Below are 22711 nucleotides of genomic sequence, written 5' to 3'. Positions count from 1 at the left end.
TGGTCTCCAATGTGACCTTAAACCAAACCATTCATTTACCTATGTTTTACCCAAAACCCCAGAATAAAGGGGAGAGACTTCTGCATGCTTTGGATATACACAGACAGCTACGATTCTACTTGGACAAAACAAAAGTTTTCAGAAAACTGAGCAACTGTTTGTAGCCTATGCTGCAGGGTCACAAGGAAAGCTTATTACAAAGCAGACCATCTCAAAATGGATAGGACACTGCATCCGCTTCTGTTATGCACAACGTGGTAAATCAGTGCCTAAGGGCATTAGGCCTCATTCTACCAGAGCAGCAGCCACTTCAGCAGCTTCCCTCAGAGGAGTACCAACCAAAGACATTTTAGAAGCTGCAACCTGGAGCTCAGTACACACCTTCACCAAGCACTACCACTTACCTCTCTACTCTAAATCCAGAGCAGGCTTTGCCACTGCAGTTCTGCAGGGCCTGGTAGCCTCTCCAAATCCAATTTAGACCCACCTGCCCAACCTCAGCTTTGGGATTCTACCCAAGTGTAATGACTACAACAGTGAAACACGATGAACATAGTACAGTTGTGTACCTACCATAAATGTAGATGTTCGAGTGTATTCACTGTTGCAGTCCAGGTTACCACCCACCATCCCCCTTGTTTCATTGCTGGGACTTTTCTGTACTTCTCATCTCTATACAACCTATGTGGTGTATTTGCTTGTAGATGAAGGAAATGTTTATAGTAATATATGCTTGTTTTTTTTTTGGCATAATTTTATCTTTGCAGCCTTCCTATCTGGGGGCACCTGACATCTGGGGCAAGAAAAACTGAAGAAAATACCGTCAGTTGCAACTTTTATACCCCTGGCGCACTGACGTCAGGGAAGAGGCGACGGCAACCGACGCCGAGCCAAGACTTTGGAACTCGGGCTGACTGCGGGTCGCCTGCCAGCAAATTAACCCAAGTGTAATGACTGCAACAGTGAATACACTCGGACATCTACATTTATGGTAGGTACACAACTGTACTTTCTACATTGACAGGACTAAGCCTTTCAGAAAATCTGACCAGCTACTAGTCAGCTTTGCTACAGGGGCAGAGGGCAAGGCCATTTTGAAGCAAACCATTTCCAAATGGATAGCACACTGCATCCATTTCTGCTACAAACACCATGGAAAATCTACCCCTCTGGGGATCAGAACTCATTCCACTAGAGCTACTTCAACCTCTACAGCATTTCTCAGGGGAGGGTTCCCACCAGGGACATCCTGGAAGCTGCAGCCTGGAGTTCTATACACACCTTCACCAAGCATTACCACTTACCTATTTTTTCCTAAATCCAGAGCTGGATTTACTACAGCAATCTTACAAAGTGTGCTAGCCAGCCCCAACACCTCTTGACTGCCTCCATCCTTCCTCAGCTTTGGGAATCAACCCAAGTGTGATGACTGCAGCAGTGAAACACGAAGAAGATAGAACAGTTGTGTACACTTACCATACATGTAGATGTTCGAGTGTATTCACTGTTGCAGTCCTGGTTCCCCTCCCTCCAGCCCCCTGGCTTTCTCTATCCTTTTTACCTATCCTCTTTATGGCCATCCTTTATGGCAGGGGTATTTATGTTTTACTGGAGGTGTTCCACACCATGTAATAGGTTCCTATTTTGGGGGTTTCTGACATCTAGGGCAAGAAAAACTGATGTAATGGTGTCGGCTGCATGTTTTATACCCCTGACAACCTGATGTCATGGAAGAGGCGACAGCATCCGATGCAGAAATCCCAAGACTGGTGTTTGGACCGACTGAGGACTACCTGCAGGCAGATAACCCAAGTGTGATGACTGCAACAGTGAATACACTCGAGCATCTACATTTATGGTAAGTGTACACAACTGTACTTTTTGTCTGCTATGTGGAGGCAGATTGAAGAAAGAGTGTATGTAATTTTCTTGCTCTTTGAATGTATATAAACTATGCAATATTATTATTATTGAATGTATGCATGTTAATACTTTATTTCTGGAGCTTTTCTCCACGTGGCTCCTACTGAAAGCAGACCTTTGGCTCAGCTGGACTAACCTAGTTAACAAATAAATAAGTTATGTTTGCATAAAGAAATGTATTGAATTGAACTGAATTCTGAAAGTTGGAATGCTGGTAATTTTTGGTTATTTCATTTCTAATTATTTGTTTTTAGAAAGTTAATTAAATCTACTGCAAAGTTATTTATGATCCGGGGTCAGAATTAGTCTCAGCATTTTGTGACACACTATTTCTGTTACAGTCCTAGATCTTGCGGTATGAAAGTGGATCCTTCATAGCAAAACTGGTATAGGATTTTTTAAGCAGTATATCAAGGTACAGTAGATTATAGTTACAGTTCTCTGTCAAAAAAGAGCTGTGAGGTTACTCTTATAAATTGGTAAAAATGCCAGCCGCAATCTTTTGTAACCGAGTACATATACAAGTGGGGGAGAGGAATAGAAAAAACAGGTCATTGTTTGAGTTAAGGAATTGATTGCATCTGATAAAAATAAAGAAAGATTTTAAACATGGTTAGGAACAGAATAACTCTGCTGCATTTCAATAGTCTTAGCTCCTACTACTTTCTAGAGAATGCAATTGCCTACTTGTAACTAAATTCGTAAATCACTCAGCAGCTGCATACGTCACACGGAGGTTATCCAAATTTGAGCTTACTGACTGTGGGAAACCTGGTTATATTTTCTCTGCTTCCTAGTCCCTGTAAAGAAGAAGAAGAAAAAAACTCTTCCAGGTTTGAACAGAGTTCATCAAATTCATAATCTAAAGTAGAGACTAAAATAAAACAGGTCAGCTTCAGCTTTCTCTGCAAGTTGGAGGTTCCCAATTCCAAAGAGGATTAAAAGCAACTGTACTGATTGAATACTCTTTGGAGGTTAACATTTTCAAATCAAAACAAGAAAGTTAATGATGTCACTTCTTATTTGTTCCTCAGCTTATGATTTCAGGTCCAATCCTCTTATCTGACTCTGCTGCTTCTACTAGCTCATGAATCACTGAAATCTCTCAAGCCCCTCCCTTTCCTGTAATGCCCTAGTCCCCAACATGCCTCAGATCTTGTTTTCCACCTTAGAGTACAAATCTGGTCACTGTTTCTGCTGTCGAGTTCGTAGCGTTTTTTTTTTTTGGTACTGAGATTCTATTTCCTTTGGTGTATTGCTATAAAAAAACTTCTTTATATCTTTATATCTTCTACTGCATTAGATTGAGTATGGGGCACTTCCTGGGAAGGATAGTCCAAGGCACATGGTCCCTCGAAGAGGCCAACACACACATATCAATGTCATGGAAATGAGACTTGTCATCCTACCATTGCAGGACTTCCGAGACTCTCTCCACACCGGGACTATTGTTGTTCAAATGGGCAACATGTTAGTTGTCTGGTACATCAACAAACAAGGGGGAACAGAGAATACCCCTTGTGTCGAGAAGCTTTGAGAGTGTGGTAATGGATGATCTCATCAAACTGATTTTTGATAGCAATGCACATTCTGGGGAATTCCAATGTGATGGCCGACAAGTTAAGCAAGTCTATCCTGATGCCTCCTGAGTGGTTTCTCAACAAGAAGGTGGGAGAGGAGACAGCATTGATGAGGTCAACTGTGCAGCAACGTTTTCTCATCCCCTCTCAACAGGTGCAGAAGATTCTTTGACCTCATCCCCCCACCGAAGTCACTGAGAGGTGCTCTACTTCATAATTGGCCCACCGGTCTGTTTTTTTTTCCCTACCCCCGTTACCCCTAATCCCCAGTTTTCTTCAGAAAGCATCTCGATTGAAGAGTACTGTAATACTCATTGCTCCTTATTGGCCTCAATAAATTTGATTTCCCTTCCTTTGGCCTCAGCTTACTCATCTTGCATGTTTCAGACTTCAGACGTTGTCTCACCTGGCAGACTTGATTCACCCAGACATTCCTAGCCTAAAGGAGACCGCATGTTTTCTCCAGTTCCGTTTATTGCTAGACAGCCCAGGTTCTCCTACCCAGTCTGTCGCATTCTTTTATCATCCCATAAAACTTTCAGTAGGAAACTGTACAAAAGCAAATAGAAAAGATTCATAATTTGGGCACAACAAAACAGTTTGATCCTTTTTCCACTCCTATATCTAAAGCCCTGGAATTTTTAGTCTCAATTTTCAATGAAGGCGCTAGCTCTTGTACTGTTAATGTACAGTTAGCTGCCATCTCCAACTTTCATACAGGAATAAATAATTCATCTCTAGTATCTTCCAAACTTTGCAGAGCTTTTCTAAGAGGAACCTTTCTCTTTTGACCTCCAATTAAAGACCCTACTACACCTTGGGATTCAAATGTAGTCTTGCAAGCTCTTACCCAGTCTCCGTTTGAACCTTCAGCTGAAACAGTTAAAATTTCTAACCTGGAAACCCATATTTTTAGTAGCTTGATCTCTGTCAGAAGAGTTTCAGAATTACAGACCTCCTGTCTAAACCCCCTTTTGATTTTTCTTAAAGATAGCGTACCCTTGAGAACAAATCCTTCCTTCCTTCTAAGGTGGTGTCAGAATCGAATATAAATCAAACTATCAATCTGCCAGTCATCTTTCCAATTTTTTAAACAAAGGAGAGTATATGTTAAATCTATTGGACATTCACAGACAATTACATTTTAACTTGCATAGATTGAAAAAATTTAGAAGAACAGATCAACTTTGCGTCCTTTTCGAATTCAAAATTAGAAAAATTGTTCTCTAAAGTAACATTAGTTAAATGGTTGACTAATTGTATTACCTTTGTTTGTAATAAATTGGGCATGTTCTCACCCAAACCTTGAAGAGCACATTCCACTAGAACCATGGTTGCTACTTCAGTTTTTTTTTTGTGTGTAGATCTTCTCTACATGGTATTTGTGCAGCCACAACTTGGGATAATCCTCATACCATTATTTCTCATTGCAAATTGGATTTGGTCTTTAGGGGCAGAGCAGTATTTGGTGCAGTGGTGCTCAGGAATATCCTTCCTTAGAGTCCTCCTCCCAGGAGTTGAGGAACGAATGAAAATTGACAACATTAGCTAAAGAAGTTATCGTACTATTTTATTCCTTTTCAGTGCTCTACAGACACAAGGGGCAGCAAACAAGATCTGCAGTATTTTAGGCACTAGGGCATTATGGGAAAGGGAGGAGCTCAAGAGCTTTCAATGATTCAGAAGCTTGTAGAAGCAGCTGAGTCAGATTTGAGGATTGGATCCACATCCAAGAGTTGAGGAAGAATGAAATTGGGCAACATAGATGGAACATTACGGTGAATACATAATTTATTTTTTTTTCACTCTCAAACTAGGCTGTGTAAAATACATGGTTTTGTTTCAATACGAGCTTTTGATAAGAGACAGTGAGTTTGAAAACAACTCCATTTTGCTATGCATAGCTGCCATTTTTTCTAAAAAGAACTAGTAATTTTCATACATTTAATAAAATATGTAACTTGATGTTTGCATCTAAGAAAATGTATAACATTTTCTGTAACTGTTGGAAGGCTTCAGAATAATATGCTTAATCTGGGAAATATTCCTCATATAATGACATGTCTTGACAAACAACAAAGATCCGATTCTGAAATATCAGCTGATTATCATTTGGTATTGACTTGTGTGGCCTATAGATTAAAAAAAAAAAAAAAACAAGAACTATGGCTAAACAAGTCTGTGGTGACTGCAAACTGTGAGTTATTGTCAAATCCCCCTCTAACATTGAAGCCCTCCAGCAGGAACTTGCATTTGCCAGGTGTATTGAAAATTGTCTTGAGTTAAATGCTAGAAAAATGCAGTCACATTTGGCAGAAAAAACATCTCTCATCATATTGCTTTGACAGTACCCACTTCAAAATGAAAATATAGTTAGAGACCTGAGAATATGGGTTGATGGTTCCCTCTCCTTTGATCAACATAGCATTGGTTGTCAAGAAACCATTTTAAGTAGTATAACTGATCGCCAAAGGAATTTAATCCAGATCTGAAGTTTTTATTGTCCCCTTGTATTCAGCACTGATCAGACCAGTTATTGAATACAGCACCCCCTTTGGAATGTACTTTATCAGCATACCTCTCAACATATTAGTACAAAACATCTGGACAAAGCCAAATATAATGGGCGAACAAAGGCCCAAAAATAGGAATATATTTTAAATTTAGAAAGTTGCTAGAATAAAAGGTGTTGTGTTGGCATGTATTTTATGAAGGATATGAATTCTGAGATGTAAATGTTTCTCATTATTTGACTACAAACTTCAATGATTTGCAAGAAAACCACAAACTTTATATGGAACAGATCAAAAATATGAGGCAAAAATCTGTACATTCTGCAAAAATCTGAACAGTTGAGAGTTATGCTCAGCAGACATATCAAACAGTTATAAAAACCACAGATATTCCTAACAAAGAGGATCATGAGAATGAAGTTATCAGAAAAGGCTAGAAGCACTGTCTCTCTTTTCTGTCATATGCTTCTCAGAAGAGATATATGCCTTGCCTTCCAAACAGTCTTGAGACCTAGTAGTCCAAGATCTCTTGTACCTTCCCAAAACAAGAGGGTCTGTAAAATCAGCTGGAGAGGTAGATTAATTGCTCAGCATCGCCCTCACAAGCTAAAACAATGTATGTATTCCTTCAAACAGGACCCAGATAATTGGATGGGTATTAATAAATTCACCCTGTGCTTGACTTACTTAGCCCCCCTTGAGAGAGGGAGGTGCAGTCTAGGGTGGGAACCCGCAAGGTGTAATGGTCATGAGACTCAGTAGTCTTGAACTTCCTGTGATTATGGAGCGTCTTGCACAAACTTCAGATTTTGTCCCCGTAAATGTGTTATGAAGTCAGGAATGGCGTAGTGGAGATCCTTACTTTTGTGAAAGTCCATGGTGTGTATTGAGTAAGTGTAATCTGAGTTGATTAAGACTTGAAAAACATAAAATATCATCAATACAGTTTTAGTGGGATATGAAGAAAACGCATGCATCTGGGGGGAGGGGCGGATTGGTAAATCTCAGTGTTGGCTGTATGGCAGTGGTGTACTGTAAACCTATCCTAACAAAATCAACAAAAGGAAACCTATATTTGTTGAACAAAAGAGGACCCAGTGGGGAATGTCTTGCAGAAAGACTAAAAAGAGAAAGATTTAACTCCTGAGAGTGCCCCGTCGCCTGGCCTGAAGGGCATAAATAGAAAATGTACACAAATTTTAAAGAAGGGGGTCTTAGAATGCATTTTCAAGGTGTGCCTTTGGATGGTGTGCAGGAGGAATTGCCAGGCACCTCAGTTTTTAATATTCTGAGATGGATTCCAAAGATCTGTGGAACCCCTGAACAATTCATGCAGAAAAGCCAGGTACCTGTAGAGAGGAAAAGAGAATAAGGTGACTGAATAATCAGGTGGAACAACATATCATTTTGAATGAAGCCAAGTGGTACAGTGTGAAAAGACAGTAAAATGAGGAATATATTGAAACAGTTTTATTGAGAGCTTTGGAAAGGTACAGAACATGGAAATGGGTTGGGTTTTTAACTTTGATTTAAAGTGAATATGGGGTAGATAGATGAGAAGCAAGTGTTCAGCTAGAAGTGAGTGAATGAGACCCAGCTTGAGAGGTCAGGAAGATGCATGTGCCAATGAAGATTGAAAATAATACACAGTAGGTGCAATGAGTGTTACCTGCAGCCATCCAAAACTTTATAGATGTGCTTCTTTGTAATGTTTGGAATCCTATAATCTGCAGTATCCTAGGAGATCCATGCTGAATTAAAAGTTATAAAAACAACAGATGAAGCCTTGTAGAGCTTTAGCTTAACTAAAGGCATTTGTTACATGCTGTTTTCAGACATTGCTTTCCTGCTGTTTACAAGTGGCATGAATTAAAGCCCTCAAGTTATGAATGGATACAGATTTTAACATTTTTGTAGAAAAGATGTAAACTGAGTATACTGATTGTGATTTCCAATTGACTGCAAGAATTAACATATAAGTCATGCTCACAGCCAAATAACACATTGTGTGGAATACAGTGATGTAAGCTATGTTGGAAAAAATCACTTTTTAGAGGGATTTTATTTAATCGGTGTCTGTCTTGTTAATTTAGGTAGGTGGGTTTTTTGGACATGACCCTGGGTTCAGAGTCACACCACCAAACAATACAAAATTGAAATATAGTACTGTAGTGTAACAGATATAACTAACAGTGGTTCACCTATCACATGACTGCGTACTCAGTAAAAAAAAAAAAAAAAAATATATATATATATATATATATATATATATATATATATATATTAAGAAACAAGCAATTCATTTAGATTTTATTTACATTAATAGTAACATTTGCTTTTAAAAGTATGTAGATGACACTAATATATAGAAATGCAGTTTTTTGTTTCAGTCATTTATTTTGTTGCAGAAAGTTTTATGTCATTTAAACAAGAACTCCTATCCAGTTTCTCTGCAGCAATTATATTTGTATTCAGGAAGGAGATTGTGTTTGAATTTTATTTAGAAACTCTGTAATGTTGGCTGACTCTTCACTTCCATTGGATTTGTTGCACAACCTGAATTAGTAGAACATTTAAATTACTGTTTGTACTGTTGCTTTGTAGTGAAGCATGCAAGAGGCAGCACTGAGTTACTTATTTTTTTTAATACAATGACTAATTCCTGTTTTTAGTTATTTTTTCTTGTAGTGCATATTCTTATTTAGTTTCATATGCATATCTTGTAGGTCAGCGGGATGACTTGATAGCCAGTGTCCTAGTAGGTAAGTTAACTAAAACTTAGTTAAATTCTGTGCCTTACTTGTTCTTTTTCTCATTTTTGGCTTATTCTCAGAGTTTACAATTTTTAAGTTGAAGTGTTTACATTTCAGAGGTAAATGCCCTGACAGTAGAGGAGCTGAAGCAGCAGAAAGCGTATGTGAAACTGTTAAAGAAGCAACATAAAGAGCTGAAGGAGATGAAGAAGAAACATATGAAAAAAATCCTAAGTCTGAATAAGGAGCAGAACACCAGGCTGCATGAGCTTCAGTCAGAGAGTGTGCGTCGTAAATCAAAGCTGCTGAAGTCTGGGTAAGTGTTGGACATTTGGAATTAGATTTAGTGTTAGCAATTGGTTTACTTTTTGAAAATGTTAATATAGATAGGCAGAAGGATAGGGTGAGAATGTATTTTCTCATTTACGAAGGAAGACCTAATTAGTTGTGCTTGCTAGGGTTGATTGTTACTTGTTAAGATATTGTGCTTATTTTTATTTTTATGTGGTTTAATAAAGTTTAGGTTTTCCAATAAACATCAGGCATCTTCAGGATTACCTTTGTCATTTATTAGTGCTTGAGGTTTTTCACTTGTTTTCTGGCTAAGTTACACATCCCATTGTACTTTGCCATTGTGTAACTGTAACCATGCTAACTAATCCTGCCAAGACAATCCTTTGCACACTGCACCAGACATCATCTCTATTTGTTCAGAACTTTTTGGTGAAAATATACTTTGCATATATATTTTGTATGCTCCTATTTAAATGTACTACTTCAATATGTCTTTACAACTAAAATATACAAAATGTGTATTGGCTAAATGCTTGCATTTTGTTGCAAATTCAGTTTGTAGTTTTCTTATGATTGGTTGGTTGTTCCAGATTCAACTCTCTTGGTTATGATTGTTCTTGTTGTCTGTTTGCCTTCTTGGCCTAGGTTGTGGCTGAAAATGGACCAGTTTAATTAACAAGTTAACAAATGTAATTAATTAATAACTAAAATAAGTAATTTCTCCTTGACTTACTCTTTTCATAGTACCATTGTTGCTTGCCAATAGTCTGCCTTCTCCATGATGTTTTTGGCATCTTGCTTTCCAGTTATTGTTGCCTCTGAGTTGGGTAGTAGTTTGCCCACTGTTTTCTGATGCGTTGCCTGCCTCATGATGTAAATTCTTTGTTTCCCCCCACCACCACCATAACCTGGTTGTTGTTTTTCTGTCACTTAGGTAGAAAATGCCTCAGGATTGAAAAAATTGTCTTAACCTGCCCCAAGACACCCGTGATTTATGCATGGTGTGCCTCAGGGTCGTATCACCTAAAAAATCAGATTGATATATGCAAGTCCTTTGGGTACAGAACAGAGAAGCACAGGAAAGCTTACATTAAAAGGCTTTTTTCCCTATGAGCAATTCATGGAAAAAATGATAAAGGAAAATTAAGTAGAAAAGAAGGTCTGAATGTCTTTCAGGAAGTATTCTGTCTCCGAAGCTTCCCTATACCAAGTCACAAGCAGTTGCACCTTCCCTGATTCTGACACTGATGGACCGTTGACATGAGCCTCTTCTTATCCTTTGCAGCTGCTCCTTTAGTGGCTCCTAAAGATTTTTCTTCTCCCAAGAAGTTATCATTCAGTATCTTTCTCTAAGGAGAAGAGTGGACAGCTCCTCATACAAGGAAGTGTCCAGGTATATGGATTTAAGACCAGCTTTAAGACGCCTTTGGTGTTATCATCCAAATTGGTGAGATCTTTCAGAAGCCCTTGTTTGCAGCATAATTTGGAGCTCATGATGAGGGTGTTCATTAAATCTCAGATTGATTTGGGTTCAGTTCTGTCATCCCCCTCAGTTTCTAGGGCAGGCAGGTTTGAACCCCTGCCCTCAACTCCTGTTGTCCTATCCCAGGCCCTGTCTCAGCAGTGAGACTCAGTGCCAGCTGTGATCCTATTATAATCTACATGGGGCCAAGAGAGAGATTCTCACGTCCATTACAAACATATTGCTTCCATCTCTTTCGACCCCGTCTCTGTTGATATATTGAGAGTCTGGGTCCCAAGGAATCTGAGTCAAGTGATTGGAATTTGTCTCTCTCTCCTGGGACTGTCGTCTCTGTGCGTTATCTTTGACACTTCTACTTTGGACTTCTCCATGCCAAGACTAACTTTGGGTATCGGATTGGCCTCAGGGTTGACTTCTGTAGGTGCGAGACCTTCCTCAGCATTGACATTGGTGCTGAGGATTGGCTGTGGTGCTGGTGATATTGACTCCCACAGGCAATTCATTAGGATTAGAAGTCTTGAAAAGATTTACTTCATTGTCATGATGTGACAAATCAGACACAGCACATTCCCTGGCTTTATCCCAAAGTAGAGAAGACAAACCCCTTTGCAAGTACGGCAGGTGCAAATGGCCAACACAACCTGAATAAAAACAAAGAGGCCAGCACCAAAGTGTTATGGCATTAGATCTTATTTAATCATCATAGCATCATACCAGTTTCGGCAAACTTGCCTTCTTCAGTGAATCACTGAAGAAGGCAAGTGTGCCGAAACTGGTATGATGCTATGATGGTTAAATAATATCTAATGCCATAACACTTTGGTGCTGGCCTCTCTGTTTCTATTCATCCCAAGATACCCATCAGTCTGCTGCTTTTACCACTGATATTAAGTTCCATCAAGATGAGGTTGTATGGAGAAGTTTTAAACAGAGAGACAGTTCCGTGTCTGATCATTCTTCCTTGCACTCATAAGTCTCCCAACCTCAGGTGCCAAAGAACAGGAAGTGTAAAAGGAGACATTTGGACTCCTCAGCAGAGTATCTAGCACAAGATTCAGATATTGGGGGAAGGAAGGGTTACCCACAGTCACCTCCAGATAACCCTAAGTGTGGGGAAATCCTGGAATTAATGTATCAGATGTAGTCACCCCAGTGGTATAAAGGGATAAAGCCCTGACTATAATCCAGGTTTGATCATCAGCTGTGATGACTGATGGTGCTGATTGCAAGGATGGATGGTGCCTATCTTGGGAGGTGGTTTCTCTGAGAGCTTAGTGAAGTGAAGATCTCATTAACACCGAAATGAAGGATGTGGTCTGGAAGGGACAGACATTGTAGCTGTCCGAGCTAGTAACTTCAGCTACTGTCCATACAGTGTGCTCATGCATGAATGTGGAGGGCACATTACGTAGTCTCTACTGTGAAGCAAGTTTGTACACCATTGTCTGGGGAGGGGGTTAGTGCTGCAATCAAAAATGTTCTCCTTTGCTGGGATGCAGGCAGGAGCAGAAGTACCCTGCACTGTGTCCAGGTACCAGTCCCTCATTCAGTTTATCAACCTGGTGGATCTTTACGCATGATTCCCTACTGTTAGGGAATGAATAAATGGATCCATGTATGATCCATGGGGAGGCTTGATTGTCAGTTCATAGTGGGGAGAAAAAGACGTAGACAGAAATGCATTTTTGGGATAGTTGGCCATTTGACCCCCCCCCCCCTTCTGCTTCCTTGGTGGTAGTCAGTCCCCCACTCCCACTGACCATATGATTAACCTGGTAGAGGGAATGGCGTGGTGAGAACTCAGTATGGCTGAGCCCATTGGTAGGAAACCGGGCAAAATTCTATGTCCCCTAAGGACAGGAAATTCTGGGGCAAGAGACCTCTTGCCAGCTACATGCTTGTGGCAGCTTTGACCACATGAAACCCCTGTGTGGAGAACCATGTTGTCCATCCCTCTGTTATGGATTCTAGGGCTATGGACAGGATGGGGAAGTGAACATTAGTGATTTACAAGTGCATATGAACAAGCGGAACACTCATGACCTAGCTGAACAAACTCTGGACATGTTGAGGTGACCATTTACACCTGATTCTCAAAGGCAGAGGCTCAGATTTCAAATATACCCAACATCTCCAACCTGTTTTTGTCTCTTACATAATGTAAGAGATGGAGTAGAGACCAGTTGGCATAATGGTTAAGGTCTTCACCTCCCATGTTCAAGGTTTCATCCTGACCTCTGGACAATGCCTGTTTGGAGTTTGCATGGTCTCCCTGTATCTGTGTGGAGTTACATCTCAGACTCGGCAAAAAGAGTATAGCTATGGGCAAAAGGACAAGACTGTACCTGGTACTCTATAGTGGGAAGAGTTTTATAAACCTACAGTTTTGGGCATTTACTCTAGTGTGCAGTATCCACACGCTGGTGTAAAATATGGCTGTAGGTGATTGTCGTGTTAACTAATGTCACCAAATGGGCATGGGTGCTTGCCAGTGATAAGTGGGTTGAGGACCTGGACTACTCTGACCTACATCAAAGATTCATTAATGGTGGGAGCAGTGTATGTGCCCCTACTGGCCAGTGTGTGCATACCCTAGGTCAGTAAGCTACTGGCTGGCTGGCTGACTGCTGGCGAGTTGCCAAGCTTGGGTTATCTGGGATAGCACTGTTGAGCGAAAGTTGGGCGTAGAACCAGTCAACCTGTCAAACATGAACTCAGAATTGCCACACTGGGTGTAGGTTCTCTGACAGGATGAAGTTTGGAAGTTGGTGACATGATGGTAAGGAGGAGATTAGACATCCTGTGCATCCAGGAGATAAGATGGAAGGTCAGTGCACCAAAGCCACTTGTCTTGGGATGCAGAGTCTACTACTGAGGAAGAGGACAGTCTAAAAATGGTGTCAGAATTGTGGTGAGGCAGAGGCTTCAAAAGACAGTGAGGAATGTCATCAGAATTAGTAACAGCCTCATGTCAGTCTGACTCCACTGTAATGACAGGACAGTATTCATAATCTCAGCCTATGCCCCACAGCAAGGTTGTAATAGAGAGGAAAAGAGTGCATTCATACAGAAGTTGCAGGACCTATTAGATAAAGCAGGACAGCAGGAATTGGTGTTAATAATGGGTGACCTCAATGCACATATTGGAACAGACAAAACAATATATGAAGACTGGATATGAGGATGAGCAGGAGGAGAGGCCATTCTAGACTTCTTTCTGGCAAATGGCTTGATAGTAGCCAACACATGGTTTAGAAAGAGAGACAGTCACAAGATCACATAGAAGATTGGCCAGCTTGCAACTTGGTAGTAAGGAAAGGACACTGGGTAGAATTAATGATTCATACCCAGTGAAACATTCATCCCACAGCATAAACCACTAGTTGTCACAATCAGCTGCAAGCAGTGATCAGAGGAGGCTTTAAGGTCAACAGAGACCAGGCTGAAGATCTGGCAGTTGACTGGAGAGAGAGCACAACAGTTCAAGGAATTATTCAGGGCTCTACCACTTCAATTCCACCTATTTCCTCTTCTTCTTGAAGAGTGGTAGCGCATGAAAACAGCATGTGTGTGGACTACAGAACAGATATGCATTTGAGCCAGGTATGTAAGTAAGGTACATAAGGAAAGCTGGTGGTGGAATGCAGATGTCCAGGAAGTCATCAAAAGAAATGAATGCAGAAAAACTAGGAAATAGTAAAGATGGACCAGACTAAGAAGGTATACGGGTTGGCTAACAAAGAAGCCAATAAAGGTACTCTACCAGCTTCTGGAAAGTAAGTCAGTAGATGGCACAAAGAAACTATATCAAGTTGCAAGGCAGAGACCGAAAGATAACTAAGAAAGTCAGACACCCATTGTAAGGGATGCCAGTAACAACCTGCTCACCATTCCACAGGATAACAAAGGCAGGTGGAAGGAGTACTTCCAGCAGTTTCTGAATGAAGAAAATCCCATGGAAGCTGTACTACTTCAGACATAGCCTACAATGAAAGAAGAGGAGGAGCCCATTGAAGAAGTAAGAACACCACCAAGGAAAATGAAGTCAGGGAAAGCAGCAGGCTCAGATGAGGTCACAGCTCGTATGATAAAGATGCTGGTTGAGATAGGGTAGAAATGGCTCCTGAGGGTACTCAACAACATGAAGAGAAAGGATGTATCCCAGATTACTGGAGAATAAGCATGTTAGTGCCAGTGTTAAGTATTAAAGGGGACATTCCAAACTTGTTGCCAGTACTGAGGTATCAAACTCCTGTCACATTGTATGAAAGTTCTGGAGATGGTGACTGATAAATGAATACACAGAAAAGTAGAAAGTAAGATGGGAAATGAGCAGTTCGGATTTAGAGTACAGCACAACTAACCTGATGTTTGCGGTGAGACAGATAGTTGAGAAGAAGCAAGAGATAAGGAAAGAGTCCAGTTATGTATGATAAGGTCCCAAGAAAGCTGATTTGGGCAGTCCTGTCGTAGTATGAACTCCTAGAAACATTGGTAGGATTATTGCAGGCTATGTACAAAGGCCCAATGACTCAAATATGAACAGTGTTTGGTCTCAGGTGGTTGCCAGTGGGAGTAGATGTGCACCAGGGTTCAGCTCTGAGCCCACTGCTATTCATACTGGTTATAGACTACATTAGCAAACAGGTCAGAGGGGACAAATCAACAAAGTTGCTGCATGCAGATAATGTGGCATTGCAGACAGACCTGTGAGCAAGAACTTCAGCAAAGGATAGAGGAATGAAATGCAAAACTGAAAATACATGGATAAGACAGTTGTAATGGCAGCAAATAGCCTCAAATGGGGAAAGTCAGATGAAGCTGAGAATTGAGATAGAAGGGAAAGTAGTGTTACAGGTGAACAGCTTCAAGTATCTGGGAAGGATAGTTGAGGAAAAGAAAAATCTGAATAAGGAGGTCAAAACTAGAATAGGAGGGGCTGCAGGCAGTTGGCGCAATGTGTCAGGTGTAGTATATGAGAGAAGAATGCCAAAGAAGCTGAAAATTAAGGTGGACAAAACAGTGGTGCAACACAACTGTATGGCACAGAAACCTGCATAGTAAAGGCAGAGGAGCTGAGGAAGCTAGAGGTAGTGGAGATTTAAGTGCTTGAGAAGGGTGGTAGGATGCACACTGAGGCAGACAAAGAAATACAGACATAATAGCAGAAGCCAAATTCGCTCCATTTGCAGAAAAGGTCAGAGAGAGCAGATTGCGGTAGTTTGGAAATGTGCAGAAAACCAGAAGATAATCTGGTGAAGATTTATTTATTTATTTAAAAAAGATGATTTGGGACAGACAGGAAAAAGGCAAGAAGAAACAAGGGTGTTCAGCAAAGAGGTGGATGGATTGTGTGAGAGAAGGCCTGCAGACAGGCATGAGTATTGGAGAGGACAGGATAGTGGCACTGAAAGGAGAGTGAGAGCAACAGTTGACATGACACCACGACCCTATGTAGAAAATGAGAAAAGTGGGCTGATTATGATGGAGGAGCAGCCAGAGCTGCCAGGACAGGCATCATCGTGAGGCACTGTGGCTTGGCTTCTTCTCTGCAATTTTGAGGAGAGCTTTATGGCATCTTTCACAAATACCCCATTTGATGGATCATTGCCCTTTGGAGCTATTGTGAAGGAGAAGTTGGAAAGAAGTGCGCAAGGTGGCTAGACCTTGTCTGCAGTTTGAATCACGTTTACAGCCTCAAAGATCATTTATAACCATCCAAAAGAATTGTAAAAAAAACTTGTGGTTTAAGAAGCCTGACAAAAATCCCTTCTGACAGCTTCAGGAAAGGGAACTCCCTCAACAACAATGGAGATTCCTTCAGTGAATGCCACCCAGATCAGAGGCACTCAGCAGAATACAAGAATTCTGTAATCCCTTCCAAGGAAAGTGCCAGCAGAACCCTTGAACCTTTCCTGACTCTCCCAGTCTGGAGCCAATTAGTGGTTTTGCCTCCCTGCAACAGACTGCATGGTTGGCCATCACACAGGGCAAATGGGTTAGGGAGATGGTTCTCAGAGGCTGTTACAGCCCTTTTTCCCCAACCATCAAAACCATCCTTTTCATCATTGATTGTCCTCAGATGGTGGGGTGGGGCGTGGGTAAAAGGAGTAGTCTCAAACGTCTTATGAAAAAAGAGCCATATAAGAGGTCCCACCAGATTAGAGTGGATTTAGGGTTTTTAAGTTTCTTTTGGTTTCCAAGAAAACAAAGGATGTTAGGCCAGTTCTGGACCTCACTGCCTTAAACTAGCAAGTTAAAAAAAATTGCATTCTGAATGATCATGGTGGAATCCATCTTCCCATGGAGATTGACTGTGCTCTTTGAACCTCCAGGATGCATACCTTCGCATGGCAATTGCTAAGAAGTCCAAGAGGTTTCTATGTTTCCTGATCAGAGCCAGTCATCATTTCAGAGTTCTATCATCTGGTCTCACCACAGCTCCAGAGTGTTTGCCAAGTGTATGGCAAAGGTCAGTTTTCAAATGAGGACCTAAGGAATCGGGGCCTTCCTGTTTCTGGATAACTGGCTTCTCATTTGTGTGACCAGGGAGTGTTTCATACAAGCAAGAGGCTGCCTTCTCCATCTTTTCTTGTCCCTAGGGATTTCCATCAATTACAGAAGTCACATTTAGAGCCAGTTCAGAACCTAGCTGATAGGCTGTCATCTTGACACACCTCAGACAAAAGCAAGTTTCCACAGGAGTGTATTCTCCACCTCAAAAAACCTTCACACCTGCATATCGAGCTCTCAAAGCCTTGGGCTTAATGACAGCAGTAATCTTCCTAGTACCACATGGCAGATATCACATGAAGATTCTTCAGTGGACTCTGAAGGTACAGTGTTCACCGATGGAGAATAATATAAGCAAAGCCTTCAAATTGAAAACTGGTTGCAGGCAACACCTACAATGGTGGTTGGACTCCAAAAACCTTTCAGTGGGTCTTCCATTCCATCCTGTCTTCCTTTGGCCACAGTAACCATGGATGCCACTGTCTTAGGGTGGGTGGGGCATTACATAGGGAAGTCCAAGGAATGTGGTATTCTTAGGCTGCCATTTTATACTGGAGATGACATAATTTCTCTGAGCATTAAAAGTATTCCTGGACCTTCTCCCTTCAGAGTGTGATATCCATATAAACAGTATGTCTGTGGTATGGTACCTCATCAAGCAGAGGAGCACCAAATCATGCCCTCTGTATCACTAGGATATGACAGTGTGACAATGGATAATTTCAACCCAGTGCTTTCTTGTAACAATGTACATTCCTGAGTGGTTCAACTCCTCGGTGGACAGGCTCACAGGAAAATATGCCTCACTAGTGGTTTTTCAACCCTCAAGTGGCACAGAACTTATTCCATCAATGGAGGAAGCCTTGCTGGGACCTTTTGCAACCCCTTTAACACCAAATTCAGCCACCATGTGTCAGTAGTTAACATCACTGTGGCATTTTCCAAGGGACACACTAGTCCATTAGTGGCTGTCAAGTATACTTTATGCTTTCACTCCTCTAGAACTAATGGTCAGATTCATACAAAAAGCCAAGCTGTGCAGAGCTGATATCATTTTCATAGGCCCATTCTGGTCATATCAGCAGTACTTCCCTTGCTTTGGTCTTTTAAAGCAGGCCCCTCTGCTTTTCGATTCCTGTACTTGTCATATCTTGTTGATTGCCGGATCAAGCTTTTTAATTATCCAAGTACATTTGCAGTAATTTCGAACTTTGACAAGGGATCAAATTCTCAGTCCCATGCTTCCCAAAGAATACTCAAAGCTGTCTTGAATGGTACTTTTTTACTAAGGTAACCCATTGAAGAACCCCACAACACCTTCAAGAACCTCACTTTTGTCCTGGTGAAATTGAGTCAGTCTTCTATTGAATGAACCCATTCAGCAGACACTTTTCAGAATTCAAAGCTCTGTCTAGCAGACCACTATACTTAATATTCCACAAAAAACAGGGTTTCCTGACTTTTAAACTCTTATTTCTTACCCAAGGTAGCCACTGCACTGTGCCTAATCATACTGTGTCCACTTGTCTGTCTTTTTTTCTTTCTTGTTCAAATGGGAGAATAAATGTTTCATTATCTGTATCTCCAGTAACACTTGAGGTTTTACATTCAACACAAAAAGCAGTTTCAGCAACATGATCATCTGCGGCCTTCTCTAAATCCAAATGAAATGAAAAGTTTTTCAAAGTTTCCTTATCCTTATGGCTTTCAGATTGTGTTTAATGTGTGAATATGCTTCCTCTAACAGACCCTTTCCATGTAAATCAAAGGCATGGTCTTTGAAGCTGTCTCTACTTTTGCATGCTTCAAGAATTCCTCAGTTGATAGCTGCTTGAGCATCTATACATACCTTCTTGCAAACAGTAGAAGCTGGACACCATATCTATGTCCAGGTCTCTGGTGCCATCATTCTCCATGGTATTCTGTCATGATGCTATTCAGGATTTTAGCTGGGGAATCTGTCCCATTCAGTGTAATAGACAGGTGGACTTCTGTAGTCTAAGATACAATAGCTATGGACTTACCATAACAATGGAAGTTGATTATCCATGCCCATCTCCTTCTCCAGCCCTTCCACTGTCCCTCTTCCAAATTGGCACTTATTAGGTCATGTCCTCTTTCTAAGTCCTTAAGGAATGTGATGGTTTATTTATTTATGTTGGTTGGGGGTGAGCACTGATCAAAACTGACCTTTTTCAGAAATAGTATGCCACAGTGAATGTATAGATCAGTCATGAGAAGAATAAAAAAAAAGGTTGTTAAAAGACTATGATGCAGAAGCTGTACTTCTTAAAGCTGTTACAGGCTGGACAACATTTAACATGTCTGGAGCCCATTTTTGAAAACCTAAGTTTATGTTCACTATGTGTAATGATAGGTGTGTGAGATGGTTAGAAGTACTGCCGGGAAGAACTGAGAAAAAGAGCAGGAATAGTTGATGACCACTAAGTAATGTGACCTTTCCTTAGGTTGAAGCATTGGGCTTGCTTGAAAGGTTTTTAATTGTCATCTGAAATTGAGGTGAGGGGTGAGTTCTTTATGGTAGATAGCCTAGTAAACACCTATGAACCTAACAACCACAAGGGCCTTTTTAAGCTTAGCCATGCATGTTAAATCTGACAAGTTCTGATACCCTTGATAAGTGTAAGCAGGGCTTGGGAGATGAAGCATTTACAGGCAATGGCCTGGGAGATGAACCAGTTACAGGCTGCCTGTGTCCGTTAGAGACTAGGTGCCATATGAGGGCTGTATTTCCTGTTCCCCATCCAGTTGTCCAAATTACACTTGAACTCTGCTTCACAATGATGGAGAGCTTGCTTCAGAGAAGGGGTTGTCTCTGGGATACATACCTGCCTTTCCAGCAGGTTCTATTTCTATCATTGGTGAGGTTTAAGTCTTTAGAATGGGTAATTCTGCTGCTGTTTTGGGGATATGCAGGTGGTCCATCAGGGTGGGGTCTGACAACGCCTCGTATGCCGGGCATAGATCTCTCCCAAACAGGCCTGTAGGAGGCAGAATACAGGGATAGGCCGTGAGGCCGTCTGCATAGGACATGTTACTTACGCTCTATAATTCTTTTAATGAAGACCCTCTGTGGTTTGCAAAGTTGTAATTTGTTTGCAAGTGGGAGAGAACAGCATTTTGTTTATAAGCAGTTTTTCAGTGTTACATGAAATGCAGTATTTTTTTTTAAATAAACTGTATGTTAAAACATATTTAAATACTGCATTTCATGAAAACTGGAGTTAGACCTGGTGAAGCCCAATTAATGGCAAAAGTGCTCGTCTATTTAGCATCCTTTAATTCTAATAAAGAAGTATTGATTTTAAGCAAGTTTAAATGCTTCATTACTTTGAAGTCTTAACCCAGCTTGTCTGTATTTTATGGTTAATTTTTTCTGATCCTAAGGAGTCTCAGCCAGTAACATCATTGCTCATGAAATTACAGTTTTCACTATGGCTTAGTATTTTATTGTATATAATAATATGCAAGTCCTGTCACTAGAGGTGTACCCCAGGGTTCAGGGTCAATACTCTTTGGCATTTACATCTCAAGGGGTCAAAGCTAATTTTTGGGGTTTGTGGCTGACCACGTTTGCAGATCACGATTTGTGTTTTGGTTATCTGTTTGCACGTATGTTACAGACCCATTGTCAGTGGTGGCTTGGGGATAAGAACTTAACACGTAAGCCGCACGTGAATATTAAAACTGCATGTAATACAAGACCACAGTAGAGAAAAATGCGTTTGTGTATTTTATGCATAAATCTCAAGATTTCATTAAAAGTACAATATCAAATATTTTCATAGCAGTTGTGATATTGTAAGTAAAAGAAAAATTATATCTGGAGATGAAGGATTGCAGCGATGTAAGGTGTTAAGGTATTGATATATTTGAAACAACTAGTGAGTCAAATGTAGATTGTTTTGATTCTTGGAACATCTCCCCAAGAACTGCTGTTTCTGGTAGCTGTAATGTACACCATACAGTGTTTCTGAACTCTCTTGACAGGTTGGAAGCTGTAACTCACTGGGTGGAGAAAATGTGCTACTCTGCTTTATGGTACATCTTCTTGGGCCAACATTTCTTGGCTACAAACAGCATTAACCATGCTTGCCATAAACATCTGAGAGTACCACACCACGTTGGCATACTTTCACTGACTAAAGACTGTGGATCCTTTGTCTTTAGATTGTCAGCCATGATGCTTACTTCTGTCTGCAACTCAGAAAACCCTTTTGAATTTATTTCTAACTTGGAAACCAGGGCAGAGCTCCTCAAGAATCCTGCAGACTTTTCAGAAGCTTACTTCTGTCATTTGAAACTTATCTGACCCTAAAATAAGAACAGAATTTTTGTGCTGGTGTTGTCATGGTTGGTTACATGTTTCTGTGTTTCCCAGTGAGACTTCATAGGAGACTCGATCCTTTTTTGCTGGTGCCAACCAGAAGCTAATATACCAGGAAGATGTCTTTCACTATCTATTGTCCATGACAAAGGGCATTAAGAAATGGAAGTAGCCTTTCAGACCTTGAGGTCTGTCCAAGCCACCATGCAATAGAGAGGGGTAGCAGCAATTTAATAGGAAGTCCAGCAACATGCTTAAATATTAGAATCCCATATCACTGCATGGGGGATTTCCTCCTCCTGAAATGGAATACCTAATCTTTTACCTCATTTACTTTGCCCATGCTTTGATGAAGGGGGTGGAAGTCAAATTCCATGGTGTAATCTTTCCTAGAAGTCGAAGTTTCTGTTATACAGGCTAACTCCTTATCCTGGCACATGCCCCCCCCTCCCCCCCGCAAAACACACACACACACACACCACAGAAGATTACTGAGTGCAGCCTGGTGGAGACAAGTGATTGCCTTGGCCCTGCGCTGTATACTCTACATCTCAGTGTCCAATGGATGTCTTGTATTACAGCAACTGAGACCACCTTTTTCCTCCCTCGATGGGCAAGCTTAAATCAAATGCTCACTGTCATCCTTCCATAGCCTGCTTCTCCAGTGCATAACCTATTGCTTATACTTCTGTTGTCTCAATTGTAGTCAGGACTTTATTCCTGTACACCATACAGCTGGTTGACTCGGGCTGGAGTTTAGTAGGTGGCCTTACCCATCTTTTGCAGGTCCTAGAACAGGCTAAACATGCGTTTGTCACTCTTGTTCAGGAACGGAAGTTGCTGAGATTGAATCCATGGCTCTTCAGCTGACTGATGGATGGGTACACATAGGAACTTGATTTTCATTTACCAGCAGTACTGGACTGTGGCTACTGAAGGGAGTTGCAGCATTTTTTTTTTCGTTAAAAAGGACTGAAGAATTTATCTAATACAAAAAAGGGATATTAACTTTTCAAACATCATCATCCCTTTTCAATCAAGAGGACTGTTTCTGTGCTATAGAAATGAAAACTGTATACCATCACACCATTGTTTATCCTTTGGTGGTTTCAAAAGTATCAGATACCGCATCAGGATTATTATTTCTGGGCATTGCTATTTGGATTTTTATCTGGAAAAGTATTGTTAACCTTTTGCATGTTCTCTGCAGGATTTGAACCTATGTGGCCAGATTTCAAAATCCTGAATAGTAGTTTGTTGGGATTTCCTTTTTCTAATAATTCCATTTCAATATAACAGGCTAG

General features: G+C 40.8%; 1 protein-coding gene across 2 annotated transcripts in view; it reads left to right on the top strand.

Moving 5' to 3' along the window:
* The window catches only part of PLCB3 (phospholipase C beta 3), a 2354563-nt gene that overhangs the window by 2160355 nt on the left and 171497 nt on the right, over positions 1-22711 (top strand). For both annotated transcript variants that reach the window (XM_044075790.1, XM_044075791.1), the window contains exons 26-27: positions 8743-8778; positions 8887-9085. In XM_044075790.1, coding sequence (XP_043931725.1) covers positions 8743-8778; positions 8887-9085 — 235 coding nt within the window. The remainder of the gene's footprint in view (positions 1-8742; positions 8779-8886; positions 9086-22711) is intronic.

This window comes from Protopterus annectens, chromosome 6.part1, assembly GCF_019279795.1.
Source record: "Protopterus annectens isolate FY-2018-M chromosome 6.part1, PAN1.0, whole genome shotgun sequence".
Taxonomy (NCBI): domain Eukaryota; kingdom Metazoa; phylum Chordata; order Ceratodontiformes; family Protopteridae; genus Protopterus; species Protopterus annectens.
Note: the sequence above shows the minus strand (reverse complement) of the source record. Positions and strands in the feature narration are given on the sequence as shown.